Source organism: Melanotaenia boesemani, chromosome 8 (genome assembly GCF_017639745.1).
Source record: "Melanotaenia boesemani isolate fMelBoe1 chromosome 8, fMelBoe1.pri, whole genome shotgun sequence".
In the NCBI taxonomy this organism is placed as follows: Eukaryota; Metazoa; Chordata; class Actinopteri; order Atheriniformes; family Melanotaeniidae; genus Melanotaenia; species Melanotaenia boesemani.
This window is the reverse complement of record NC_055689.1, coordinates 10,071,356-10,086,175: the sequence shown is the minus strand read 5'-3', so window position 1 is coordinate 10,086,175 and position 14,820 is coordinate 10,071,356. Positions and strand designations below refer to the sequence as shown.

General features: G+C 38.8%; 2 protein-coding genes across 2 annotated transcripts; one reads left to right on the top strand and one right to left on the bottom strand.

Moving 5' to 3' along the window:
- The first annotated feature begins 213 nt into the window (after positions 1-213).
- On the top strand, positions 214-6,408 carry eif2b5 (eukaryotic translation initiation factor 2B, subunit 5 epsilon). Its single transcript, XM_041992954.1, is given in 18 exon segments — positions 214-425; positions 666-790; positions 1,083-1,268; positions 1,376-1,553; positions 1,627-1,707; positions 1,788-1,865; positions 1,955-2,267; positions 2,391-2,536; positions 3,294-3,438; positions 3,520-3,620; positions 3,731-3,833; positions 3,991-4,081; positions 4,169-4,292; positions 4,394-4,409; positions 4,412-4,525; positions 4,625-4,713; positions 4,715-4,753; positions 6,137-6,408. Coding segments are annotated over 18 exon segments (2,175 nt in total). The 5' UTR covers positions 214-266; the 3' UTR covers positions 6,224-6,408.
- Positions 6,409-6,438: 30 nt separating this feature from the next.
- LOC121644772 (mitochondrial ubiquitin ligase activator of nfkb 1-A) lies at positions 6,439-8,352 on the bottom strand. Its single transcript, XM_041992953.1, is given in 6 exon segments — positions 6,439-7,283; positions 7,285-7,561; positions 7,638-7,756; positions 7,854-7,943; positions 8,019-8,144; positions 8,269-8,352. Coding segments are annotated over 5 exon segments (822 nt in total). The 5' UTR covers positions 8,136-8,144; positions 8,269-8,352; the 3' UTR covers positions 6,439-7,064.
- Positions 8,353-14,820: the final 6,468 nt, after the last annotated feature.

Here is a 14,820-nt window from a genome sequence, read left to right as displayed (position 1 = left end):
CCTGGAGTGAGGTTCATGTTGACCGACCACAGAAGAAGGCAATATGTTCCTTTTTTTGTGCTTCTACAACTGTATTCGCTCCCAGGGGCACTAAAGATACCTAGCTGTGTCTTCACAGATGGTCACTGTCTCATCAATACAGTCAATACAGAATGTTTCCATCATATATATTCACTTATGAGTTCAACTACAAGCACTGGAATGTTCCTCTGAAGCCACCGTAGTTGTTGCTTCTGACGACACAATTGGGCACCCCGGAGACAAACATGGCTGGTAAAGTAGGAAAACAGAGTCGTTCAGGATCTGCCCTTCCAGGTAGAAAAGGTACAGGAGAGCAAGATGAAGAGGAGCAGCCGCTTCAAGCTGTTTTAGTCGCTGACAGCTTCAACCGCAGGTTTTTCCCGGTGACTAAGGACCAGCCGCGGGTAGGCAGCAAGCTAAGCTAACTGAAATGCTAAAAGCAGCTAAGTGATGTCCATGCTGGAAACAGTGACACAGCTGCTCTGGCACTGATGAAAACTTGTTAACACATGTATACAAAAGACAGTTCAAGTTTGTATTTATTCTTTTAGTTTAGTTTAAGAATAATTAATAAGACAGATATGAGACCGTTAAGACACCTACATTTCCTTGCTAACGTCATCTGTCACATTCACTGATACCAGGCTTTGCTACCGCTGGGTAACGCTGCCATGATCGACTACACCTTGGAGTTCTTGACTTCCACCGGCGTGCAAGAAACATTTGTCTTCTGCTGCTGGATGGCCAGTAAAATTAAGGCACACTTATTGTAAGTGTTATTTACGTAGTATGATTTATTTTTCCTCAAGTTACGCAATATTGATTGATGTCATGTATCCCTGAAATGTACTATTTTTCCTGGGCGGAAGGATATGAGGGGACCGTTGGTCCCGGGCACACGTAGAATCTGAAGCTTCTCTTCAAAGGAGTTGGTTAGAAAATAAAAACCTGTCAAGAAGAGTTAATCCCTCTCCGTATGCTGAGTTACCCACGACTTGTAACACTGATCAACACAACTAAATAGATGTGTTATACTGGTATATTGACATTGTTTTTGCCAGGAAGTCAAAGTGGTGTAGATCCACCTCTCCAAACACAGTCCACATCATCACCTCAGACCTGTACCGCTCTCTTGGAGATGTTCTCAGGGATGTTGATGCAAAGTCTCTGGTGCGATCTGACTTTGTGTTGGTTTATGGAGATGTTGTATCCAACGTTGATATCAGTCAGGCACTGCAGGAGCACAGGTACAATATTTTCTCATCTTCTTATATTTATAGAAAGTCCTTCTGTGCAACTAGAAGAGTTCACTGTGATGTATTTGATCGATCAAGCTACATGTTGTACACCTCAGGCATCGGCGAAAGATGGAGAAGAATATCTCGGTGATGACCATGATTTTTAAAGAGTCCTCACCAGGTCACAGGTCTCGCTGTGAGGAGGATGACGTTATTGTAGCTATGGATGGCAAGAGCCAACAGATTTTACACTACCAGAAGACACAAGGACTGAAGAGGCTACAGTTTCCCATGGTAAGCAGTGGTTTCAGATGTAATATATGACCATTTAATGTTTGACTGACTGGTAGCTCCCCCTGTTTTGTAGAACATTTTCCACAGTGGAAATGATGAGTTTGAAATCCGATACGATCTCCTGGACTGCCACATCAGTATCTGCTCCCCTCAGGTCAGTTTCAATAGAAACAGAGAATATATTGAACCAATTATTTTAGGATGTAGTGATGCGTTTTTTCTCTCATCCTTTAGGTTGCTGAACTCTTTACTGACAATTTTGACTACCAAACAAGGGATGACTTTGTTCGAGGGATTTTAGTGAATGAAGAGGTATTACACAGTCTTCTATCAAATTTTGCATTATGTTACCCTACAGATGACATTTAGTGCAATGGCTATAATTCATTGTCTCTGTTTAGATCCTCGGCAACCAGATACACATGCATGTCACCAAGGATGGCTACGGTGTCCGTGTGTCCAATTTACTCATGTATGATTCCGTGTCGTCGGATTTTGTGAGGCGGTGGGTCTACCCCCTAACGCCAGAGTCCAACTTCACAGACCAGGAGGGACACATCTGCACATATTCTCGCCATAACGTGTATCGGGGTTCTGGAGTCAGCTTGGGCCATGGCAGCCAGATGGAGGAGAACGTTCTCATAGGCTGTGATACCAGCATTGGTGCTAACTGTTACATTTCTAACAGTGTCATTGGTAACAACTGCACTATAGGTGAGCTCATGGGTCAGCCATAGCACTAACTAAAAGCAAAACACTTTATGGGTGTGATTATGAGAAATTTTATATTAACATGTTGCATTAGTTTGTAACACTTTTTATGTTTTCTGGCTACAGGTGATAAAGTGACGCTGGACCGTGCCTACATCTGGAACAATGTTCACATTGCCAGTAATGTGGTGATCAGGCAGTCTGTGGTCTGTGACAAAGCTGAGGTCAAAGAGAATGTGACTCTTAAGGAACAGTGTGTCCTGGCTTATAATGTAAGCTGCATGTACATTATCCTATTTCATATCATAAACTGTGATATTTTTGCCTGTAGTGCTTTATAAATAAGGCTGGATTGGATTGTTGCAGATTGACTTTCCATAGTTCCCATGTAGGTGTTTCCAGCAGCTTTATGTTGTCTATGTCAACATATTTTAAGGAATCAACATTGTATTAGTGTTTTCTAACTTATAGCATCAAATCCCCAATGGTGGAACTATGTCATAGAATTTATTTATTTAATTATTACTTTCAGTTTATTCATGTTTGCTCCTCTGCAGGAAATTAAAGATGTGCAATCACTGGTCCTACACACACAAAAGGAACTTGAATAGACTGTTTGCCTTCTTTGCCAAAATGAATTGAAAAGACTAATGTTTAAAGAGCTGCAGATGTTTATCCACAGTTGTTTTTTGGCTTCATGCAGTGACTTCTATGAGTTTTTCTGAAAATGTGTCATTGCTGGGCAGACAGTGGAGACTTGAGAAAGTCACTGCTTCTGGCCAAGATGAAGTTCTGTATATGAGCCGTGTGTACCTGCTGCTTTTAACCTGCAGGTTGATTCTCTCTATTACTTAACAAGTAAAAAGAAATTATTGTGTTACTTTCTTTATTTTGAAAAATACTTTTTAGCTAAGAGGATGTTTATCTGTAGGTGTTTTAATCCCTTGATTTTCATTTTTACTCATAATTTTTGAACAGTGGCACTAGTTAAAGGTGTGTGTGTTAATTTTTCTATTAACTGTTTTCTAGGTGGTGATTGGACCAAACATCTCTCTACGAGAGGGAACGGTGGTGTCCATGCACCATCCAGAGGAGGAGGAGGAGGAAGATGACGATGAGTTCCTTAGTGATGATGTAGAAGTTGGTCAAAGTAAAGACAAAACCAAACAGAAAGGTGTGTAATGATTTGATTTATTTGATGCTATTAAACTGATTGTGTTTGAGAGTGTGTATTTTTTTTTTATCTGTCCTCCAGTTTTCAACCCAGCAGACGTTGGAGCAGAAGGGAAAGGTTCAAAATGAAGGCCAGTAGTCCTTGATGACACAGAGGATGACGAGCTGTCGCAATGTCTGTGGGTAGGAGCGCAGCTCGGTGTATCATGAAGTCTGTAAAACAGGATTCTTGTGTTGCTGTGCTCAATTTCCCAGCAGCTTATGTATTGATATATTTTGCTTCTTGTTGAGCAGGTTTGGTGTTGAAACCAGATCCTGAGAGTGACAGTGAGGACAGTGAGCCTGATGGGCCTGACGATCCAATGATTCCCTCCCCTGAGATGGACGATGTCAATGGTGAGAATTGTTCTTTGTGGAACTGTGTGACTGCCCCCTGCTGACTAAAAAGACAAAGTACAGGCAACAAAATCTTAGTCGAGTTTCAGGTTCATTTTCAGGAAGTGATTAAATAATCTCCTAGTTTTAAAATTACTTCTCGATTGCTGTTGTTCAGTCTTCCAGATGGAGGTGCTCGGGACTCTTCAGAGGGGTTTGGAGGAGAACATCAGCTTTGACAATCTTGTACTTGAAATCAATTCTTTGAAGTAAGTCAGTAAAAAAAAAATTCTCATACCTGCGCAGCTCCTTTTAGCTGTCGTCATAGTTTAGTTTTACACCTTGTTCTTCTTCAGGTATGCCTACAACATCAGCCTGAAGGAGGTGATGCAGATTTTAACCAGAGTGGTGCTGGAGTATCCTTTCCAGCAGCAGGGACCACATCTTACTGCTTCACAATACGTCGCTTTGCTGCTGCCGGTGATTAACAGCAGAGTCTTTTATAAGCTTCATAGGTCATGTCTGTTATGTGTTTAACACATGACAGAAAATTTTGTCATCTTTTTTTTCTTTGTTTTCAGTTGTTAAAGAAATGGGCACAGTGTTTAAGAACTATGTGAAGAGAGCACAGGACCACCTAGACTGCCTGTCTGCCTTTGAAGAACATTTTCTGGAGCAGGAGAGCCACTGGGCTGCAATGGTCAAGGTCCTGGGTCAATCTTTGAACTTATGGGTTGCAAAAGCAGCCAATGAGTTTTATTGTAAATTTGCTGAGGTTACTGTGTGGTCATCATGGTCTAAATGTGCCTGAGGGTGTCTGCAACCCAGGGTCCTGATGAACATGTACCAACTGGAGATCCTGGAGGAGGAGATGATACTGCGCTGGTTCACTCAGGGGAGCCATGACGGACAAAAGCAAACAGCTCCGCAAGAACCAGGGGGTAGGTGCTGTTGATCGGGACACAGGATCAATTGTTGACACATGTTGCAAATGGAACAGTCTCTCTGATCTCACCTGATCTCAGTGGTATGTTGTTTAGCACAAGGTTAGTTTTCACTCTTTCCTGTAAATAAGTAGGGATAATGGCCAACGAGATGTCCATTATCATAAATTTACAACAAGGCAGAGGCATGCAAAGGAGACGGTTGCTTCTGCAAAGTCCATTAATTTCTGATAATGGACACCTCGAAGGCATTATTCCCCTTATACCATGGTCACGTACGATAGAAATAGATAATAAATCAATTATTAAAGCATTGTTTTTTTTTATACCATTAAATCATAAGATTTCCACAAGAAGCAGCTGAGTGGACTATTTAATATCTCTCATTGTGACGCGTTACCAATGTAACCGGCTCTGACACAGAACCTGACGCTCGTTTTGGCCAGCAGTTATGTTACGTGACACGAAGTATCATTTCAGGGGGGTGGGTGCAGCTCTTACAGCTTGTGTGTGTCCAGAGGATGATGCAAAATTTTGTCTAAGCAGTCAAAGTCCACAGATGATTCCTAAATCGTTCAATAAGCCTGCTGGCTGCTTTCACAGCGATACCCTGTCAAACATCATCTGGCATGTCTCTGGTGTGATCGGTTGCCATGGTTACCAACTAGCGTTTAGCCTGCACAATAATTTACAACAATAAGGCTATTTGAACCTAAAACTTTTTTTTTAAATAGGTGTCCATTATCACTTTTTAATCAGAATTAAGTATTCCCCCAGACCATGGTATAATCACAGGTAAGTACAGCTGTTGTTTATGAAATATTGAAGCTTTCATCAGCTTCCCAGGGCATGGAGGGCAGTACTGGGAGTTGCCGTTGGTTTAAGATCAAAATTACTCCCCCAAGGTCCCTCAATAACAAAGGGCTTGGATAGCCAATCATAGGCTGAACAAATATTAAATGAAAGTGAAATCCATCACAAGAATTTTCCCTCTTACTTATGCTAATGTTCACCACATTTTAAAAAGCAAAACAGTTCATGTATGGTGACTGAGGTGGCTGTTACTACATCCAGGCTGCCATACCGAAAAAAATAACACAGCTTTGTGCAATTTAGTGGACTTTTTCATTGGTTCTTTAAATTCTCCTTTACATCTAAAACACTGAGCAGACCACACAGTGACCTGATATTAAGTCAAGATTTTTAGTGTCCCAGGTTGAATAACTGGATCTATTTTCCACTCCTCTGTACCTAAGCTTAACTATATTTTTAACTGCAGTTATTCATGTACACTACATGTTTCACCTCCACTTATGTCATAAAAACTTTCTTTAATGCAGAATCTCTGACAGCCTTGTTTTCTGTTTTCTTCTGCAACAGCTTCAGAAGTTCATCCAGTGGTTACAGGAAGCCGAGAGTCTTCAGAAGAGGATGGAGAATAATAACCTAACTCTGTTAACATTTTAAACCTGTATTTGACAGAAGGGATTTGGGTTGCTGTTTTTTTCCTCCACAGGAGCTTTCTGCCTCCACCAACCATCAGAATCTGCTTTGTATGGGTGAAGCAGACATCCGTTTCACCCCGTCATGAAAAAGCTGTGCTCTGAATGTCTGTCAAAATAAAGAACAGGCCTCAGTCTGCTTTAATTGAAGTGTGTGCAACTTTTCCATGATTCATGTGGAAAAGTAAAAAAATGCTTTATTTTATCTGTTAAAAGAGCACAACCACCACCTTTTGAATAGTAATCTAATTTTCATCATATTCAACCTGATTCTGACATACTTTAACAGTACAGTAAAAAACAACAAGAGGTAGAGGATCATCTCATAAATGCATTTGGGTCTAAGCAAAAAATGACTAGACGGTTTGGCAATTTAAATAATCATTTCTGAGCTGATTCACAGTAAAAAAAAAAAATATCTTGGAAAGAAAAGCAAAAGCTGTGATCACCAGAACATTTGATCTAATTCACTTTTAAAAATACAGCTTGCTCCCGTGAAAAAGCAAAATAATAGACTTAATTCTTGTCTTGCTTGCTGAATTGAAAACATTCAAGTTTTTAAATCATGTTTATCATTTTGGGACAATGTTAGGGAAACCATAAATATGAAGTGTTTTGCATATATTTTCAACCTCATAGCCAAGTGAAGAAAAGCTATGATGCACCCTGTTACATAACTTCCTTCAAAAGAAACAATAAACTGGCAAATTATGTTGATGTGAAAGTTGTGTAATTATGAGGCAATATGCAAATGCCCAAAAGGTAGCAGCACAGCTTTTGGACCTGCTGAATCCCCTTCCTCAGGCCTACTTTGACTTATCGTTTTGCTTTTCAACGAAACTGTATAAGACACTGGCTAGAAGAGAAGCTCCTGTGAGCCCAGTCACAGCAGTCAGTATCTTCCACATGCTGGCTGAAGCCTCTTGTCTGTCTATGAAGCTTCTGTAATCAGTGGACATCAGGATGTACTTGCGGCTGTCCAGCGGGGCCTGCAGCCTCATCACCTGGCCTCCCTCCAGCACCACTTTCTCCAAAGCCTGTCAGGGTGCTCCCAACATGCAGCAACTCCCCTCGCTCTCCCTCCATTGACACAGGCTTCTCACCGTTCAGACCCTGCAACACAACATCCACCAAACCCTCTTCAGCACGTCTCACTTTGAAATAAGCACTTTCCAGGTAGGACCCTGAGGCCTCCAGGGGCTCCTGCACTTTCACAGAAACGTCAGAGATGTAGGATCCAGGGCTGATTAGACTGAAAGGAACTGAGTTGTTGGTTTCTTTTCGTTTGATTGTCCGAGAGTTCCTGAAATGATAACTGCATTAGAGTAGTAGATTCACAAATGAATATATTTGTATATGTATTTTTGACCTCGGCGTACCATGATCTGGTGATGGTGCTCCAGTATTTCCAGTGTTCCTGCACAACTATCTTCTGAATTACACCAAAGCGTCGAGGCACAAACTTACTGGCCAGAGGCTCTCCATCTGGCTGGACCATGACCTTTAAAACGATATGACAATAAATATAAGTCTTCAAACTATCTTTATGACAGACTTTCAAATTGTCCTTTCTTCAAATCTCAAAAAGTGTTTCTACCTTCAACTGCAACATACTGGAGTCGCTTGTGTGGGGATGCTTTCACTACTTTAAGCAAATGCTGATCTGGCTTGAAAACGGGAATTTCCTGTAATGGAGAAGAAGCGTTAAATTCTCAGAAAGCTTAAACTATATTGAAGGTTTACTGCAATTGTCAACTTGCCTTCAGGTTTTGTAACTCTATTTTCTTTTTTTGGTACAAATGATAAAACAGGCCAGAAAAGGCAAAGCTGGACCCAACACCGATTAAAACGAGAGGGTTTAGAGGAGAGTCACCCATATCTGTTATCTGTAATGAGAAACCATTAACAAATAAACGTAACTTAACGTACCGTTGCCAGTGTATACATACTATAAGTGCCTTTGTAATGTAATAGTTAAATAAACAGAAAATTTAAATAAACAAACCGTACCTGTTAAACCAACACCGTAAAATTATTACACATAACCTAATTTAGTGACATTAACCGAAACTAAATCATTTGTTTCATTTCCTGAAATTCCCAGTTACGTCATGGTGCCTCAACCAATAGGATTTAAGCAACATGTTCAATGTCTTTTTTGGTCCACTAGGTGGCAGCAACGCAGTGTCGATAAACAGGACTGAAGTTGTAAAGACTTGTTCAAAAATACTTTATTTTATGTATATCCAACATTAGATTTATCACTCGATAAGTCGTCTGTTGGTAGTTTATCAAGTGATAAATCATCAGTTTATAGTTAAAATAACAATAGTCGATGTAGTAAAATTCACATCAACTTTTGAAGGTAATTTTTTATATTTTATATATATATATATAAAAATTCTTTAATTTTATTTCTTCAGATATTTTAAAAGGTTTAAAATGGAGATGGAATGGTAAATACATTTGATTTAACTCTTCATAATCAAAGCTATATGTCCAATTCTTTGTCTTTTCTTTTAATTATTTAATTTTTTATTTCATTGCACTTTTTGTTGCAGTGATAATAAAGTTCTATTCTAATTAAACAGATTGGTTTCTGCCCCAGGCATGGTTATTTGAGAAAACAAGCATCCCCACATACCTCCCCCCAGAACAGTGCAGCTAATGATCTTTATTTGTTGTGGTGTGCTGCTGACTAATGCTGCCAATCTGAATGATGCGGTCATGACTGAGGTGATTCATAGGTTGAGTTATGATTCATTTATGGACACTGTAACATACTGCCCTTCCTCAAAAAGGTCACATAGATCTATTATTCTATGACCCTTTAGGTTTTTTTTTATGTATGAGGGAAATAGGACATTTGTCTACTTTCACCTCTTAAATGCTCTGCTCCTCCACTTCAGCACAAAGTTACTTTACTACCTGGCTCTCTACCCACTACAAACCCTGATAATGAAGAGATTATAGTAATCACCACTCTTCCTGTCATTCTTACACTTGCATATCTTTCAGCTATATAATGAACAATCTCTAAAATCCTACAGGAAAATAAAAGGACATAATGTCATGATTATATCTGGGTTTGTGGTGAATATTAACATGTCTTCCACTATGCATCTAACTTGTTGAATAACATGACTTTCTACCCTGAATTATCCAGTGTATCCCGAGGGATACAAAAGTTGCCAAAGTGTACAACAAAAGTCAATTGTCTTAATCAACATAATAAGACATGGTTACAAAAATTAATATTTTTGTTTTCCTTAGTAGAAAAGTAAAAACATTATTTATATATGATTGCTTTACACAAGGTGTGCATGTCCTGCAGACTGGCAGTCATTTTGATTTCTGATGACAACTCCATGTGACCTAGATACTAATAACAGATAAGGTTTTTAATAAATGAGAACTTGAGTGGTTGAAAATCTCCCATCATGATCCAAACAGGATATTAAAGTTCGTGACTCCTTGTGCACATTGTCTGTTTCTGGCTAATCATCTCATGGCCTCTCAGATTTACCTTGTGGCCTCCTGGAGAGGGCCACATCACCAAAGTACACTACCCTCTACAGCAGCTACTCCTATGATTGCTTTTCTCTTGCACTGATCAGCAGTGACCCGTGTTATACCATCATGAATCATAAAGTCAGGCGTTACAGACTTTACAAGCTTCCCTTTTCTCTCGTCATCTTTGTTTACTGAATTGCAGACAAAGTGCTCTCTCCGTAAACAGTCATACACCTGTTTTTAATGTGCACCCATATTTTCTTTTGTCATTTTCATATTACCTTTACCCATTGTTTCCAGCCTATTTTGCTTGCCCAGTTAGAGAAAAGAGTTGCTCACACTGAAAATGTAAATTCCCTGCTGGAAACAGATTATTGCCTTTCTCAATGGGTCCATTCAGTTCCACAAAAATAGAAGCAAATCTTCAGGGGCATCTCTGGCTCCACAGCTTTAATACTCTAGATGAAACGAGAGAAGAGAAGTAGCATACCACTAAATAATTTCTTCATTTAATACCCCTTTTGTCACTTTGTTATGCCTCTCCATGGTTCAGGTGTTACATCTTTCCTCTTCAGCATGTCTGTCCTTGACTGCGCACTGATAGCAAAATGGCATTCAAAGCAATGACGTCAGTTTGCCTATTGTTGGAATACGTTTCAATAAAACATTTGCAACTTTGCTGCAGCAAGTCTGCGTGGAATCCTTTGATGGCCACAGACATAGAACATAAAGCCAGAAACCTACAGCACCTAGCTGGAAAACAGCTGTGATCCAGAATTGATTCATCTTTGTAGGAATGCAGTGGCTTTAAAAAAGGATTCAAGAAAGACAGAGCAATAATTCAGGACTAAAAAGAAAAAGGAATCTGGAATTATCTATCCTTTGGCTAATGAAACACTAGCTTTATTTAAACAACAGAAATGTCCCAAAATCCTCCCTTCTGACTTTTATAGCTCTAAATCCTCTAATAAGTTTTTTTTTAAAGTTGCACCCACCCCTTCAATTTAATCTTTTTTTCTGGTGAGTGGGAGCAGACAGAGACGCTTCACTGTACCATGCCTAGCTGCTTGAAATAACCAGAGTTAACCAAAGATCTTTACACTTGATCACAATATCCTACAATTTTACAAATCTCATGTCTTTTCCTCATTTTCTCAAAGAGGTGACAAAATCTAAAAATCTGTCATTTCTAAATTTTTTTGCATCTTAATTTGACAACAACAACAACATGATCTTCTCTGTCTCCACTGACCAATGTTATTCTATGTAGAAACAATATTATTTATAAGCAAGTTGGAAATAATATGTCAGCATTACAGCAATAAACATAAATAGATGATAAACCTTGGGACAAAGGCATGTTTACAATTATTTTCATCAGCCTTAATTTTAACCCCTTAATGGCTGAATTTATTTACTTTTGTTTAAATCAAATGTCTAAAGTGAGAAAATCTAATACATATATATATATATATATATATATATATATATATATATATATATATATATAGTAGGAGTTTCCTCTCCAAAACTCTAAGATACGGTTCTGTTGATGGCTTGAACAGCAGTGGTTTCCTTCCATGGCATGAATACACAAGATTATCTCAGATTGCCTTAATCTTTTCACAGTATTATAGACTGTGGATAGTAAAGGTTCTTAGCAATCATGCACTGAGAAATAATCCCTTTGGTTATTTTGCTTATTGAGAATTCTCTAACAGTTTGGTTCAAAGACCCATCTTTGCCATCTTTATCAATCCTGACACCCTCACCTGCCACAAGTTAATCTGTTGATTGCAGACTTTTCTAGAACTTTTTTTTATTTCTCTAATTTATAAAAAAAATCTGTTTAACACCCCCCCCCCCCCCACCAAGCCAAGTGTGTGTGGTAATCTGTAAGTCAACAGCACAGATGGTGGTTGTTGTTAACTTGGGTCTTAACCGATCCGGTATGGAAGGCGTTGGATTGATTTGCATATTTGATTTGGCTTACATTTTATGTTGGATGCCTTCCTGACATAACCCTCTGCATTTATCCGGGGTTGGGACTAGCACGAGAAGGACACTGACTTGTGCTCCCTTGAAGCTACATTGTGTTACCAGTGTGCTATATTTTCAAAATACAAAAGCAGGTCATTTACGATACAAAACAGTTTCTTTAATTTGTTAAATAAATGTCTAAATAAAAATTATTAATTACAGACTTAGTTTTATGTTGCATTTCAGAACATTCCCCAACTTTCCTGGGAATACAGTATTTGCCAGTAGTGCTCATGTACACAAGTATGCAAAGCATTAGGCCTTTTGTTTACATTAGTATGCCGTACATGATCAAGTTCCTCTTTCAAATGATGGATGGCCTGAATGAGAAAAAAAATATGACTTTCAAATAGCTTAAAGATAATCAGGCAGATAACACTAGACAATACATATTGTGCAAACTAAACAAGAGGTGTTTTATTCCAATGACTTTTTTGTGGCTCCATGGATGCCATGATGAAACAAAACCCTTCTTATGAATTTTTTTGTCAGGATTTATGGGCACGCTCATCAACCATTAAAGGAAACAGTAACACACTTTCAAACAGACTGATATTACTTTTGGTTCCCCTGCTGTGAACATGATTTTACTCTCAGGTCTTCACTTCAGCTTAATAAGTTTGATGCATCTTTGTAATTACTGCCCTTGGAGAAGTATCTCAGGCGTTGACTGACAGCTAGCAGGTCGACTCAGCCTGTATCAGCCTCTGAAAGAGCTGCTTGTGAGGAGGCAGAGGCTTATTTCAGCATGTGTTGAGGCAACCATTACAGCAATCGTGTTTAAGATCTTATTTGATTGCATAATAGTGTGAAACTGTAAGATGTCCCATACTTAACAGCGAGGAGAGGAAATCCTTTATGATAAGAGGTTTATGAGAAGCATGTGTCTAATTATGAAACAGAAGAGAAATAAAATACCACTGACAACTGGTGTAAGAGCGGTGAACATTAGTGGTGTTGATTGGTTGCAGCTTCATCATCATCAAGGGTTAAAATAAAATAAAAAAATCTCATCTCTAAGAAATCAAACAACTCTGAAGAACTTTGTAGTGAATCAGAAACCTCCATAAAAAGGATGAACACAAGAAACCCAATACGAAAAGAAACTGTCCCACAAGATTTCTCTTGCAGAAACCAAAATCCCAGACTTTTAACATTTTATCCTGTCATCCATCAAAGCTCTCATGAGCCACTGAGATTTCCACTGATATTAACCAGACCACGGTGAAGCATGTGCCAAAGCACATGGTTTGAGTGAAGGATTCATTGAATACAAGGCCTTGGTTTGTGTATTGCTATCAGCTTCCTCATGGTTAGAAGCAAGTGACACAATTTCTACACTATGCTGCACCAGCAACAAACACACACACACATGCTGTGTGTTTTCACCAGCATTGTCTATTTGCAGTCCACCAAGGAATGCAAGAGAGCTGAAACAATCTTCAGTCTTCCCACACAGCTTTTGTTGAGTTATTTGATTTTGATTATCCACAGTGTGCTGAAAACACCTTCACAAACATATATATGTGCACACTTTGGATCATTCTTTTGTCTAAACACAGTAGCATTAGCTTACAGTGTGCCAGCTAAGATTCATGTCTGGGGAGTTCCTGTAACTTCGTTGTTCATTTGAGTGTTTACAAGTAATTTCTCAAAGTCTGAACCACGACATAAAAATGCATTCTGGTTCCAGTATGAAGTGAGCAGGTTATGGGATGTTTGGTCACAATCATCAAGCACCTTAATGCTGCAGACCAATAAACTGACAGATCTTCTATTTTTATAGAAAGCTGATTTTATAAATCAAGTGCATTTTATTACAAGCTGCTATCATCTTCATTTCTATGGAAGCTTTCAGAGTGTATTTACTGCACATTTTTCACACACTTCTGCATTTTGACTTAGCTTTCATGAAATAAATAAAGACCTTGAGTGATGTGTTTTGTTGTTGTTAATCCACGTTTGGGTTTGATTAGTATTGAGACCTGATAAAGACAAACTTATTCATTATTTATTATTATGTCCTGATATGAGAAACCCTAGAATAGAAATGTGTACACCACATAGACAGATGACAAATGAGAAGGAAACAGCAGCTGTTTTAAAAAGGCTGAGCGATGGTTCAAATCCTGCTTAAACTATTTCTTTATGTTTCATGTGGAGGCATTCAGGGATCTAAGTTAAACTAATAAGTCTGCAGAGGCTCTATATTACTTTTCTATAATGAAGAAATATATAGATAGTTCCCCTGCAGCAAGAGTGCTTAAATAGCACTGTTCCCTATTAAAAGTCCATTGCTGGAAGTCATATCAACATCTGTAGCATGATGATTGCTTTACAGCTAACATATCTGCCATGAATGGTCACACCTCACATAATCTGAAAGCCAGTGATTACATTCTCATTATTGCTCTATATTTCTAAATGACTATCATCTTAAATCAATATGCAATGTCTAAATGATCTAAAGCTGCCAGATAAATACAGAAAATGTTTGATATTTTCCTTTTAAACTGTAGTGTGCTGAATGGGACACTACCCACCCCCAGACAGGGATAATTGACCGCTCCTGTAATACGGTTGACTCACACAAACTATGCGCCTTTTTACTGAATCGACCCCGGCATGATGTGAGCAGTGGTTTTAAATAATTATTGTACCCTAGGGCAATGTTTTACCTCCATTTAATTTGGCATTTGCATGAACAACATCACCCGCAATAACATGGACTTCTCATGGACAAGCTCATACACTAGATGATGAAAGTCTCTTTGGAATTTAACATCTCAAAGAGTAAATATCTGGGATGTGGTTGGGAAATAAACATCTAATTCCCTTCATTGCCCTTTGGAATCTCTGTGCTGAACGGATGTGGAGTGGAACAGGTGGAGGTCTTTAAGTACTTGGATGTAGAGACTGACAGTTCTTTTCTCAACACTTTGACACTGTCTACAAATTGCATAACGTCTGTTTCTGCTGAGGAAACACAGGGTCTTTAATGTTAGAAAG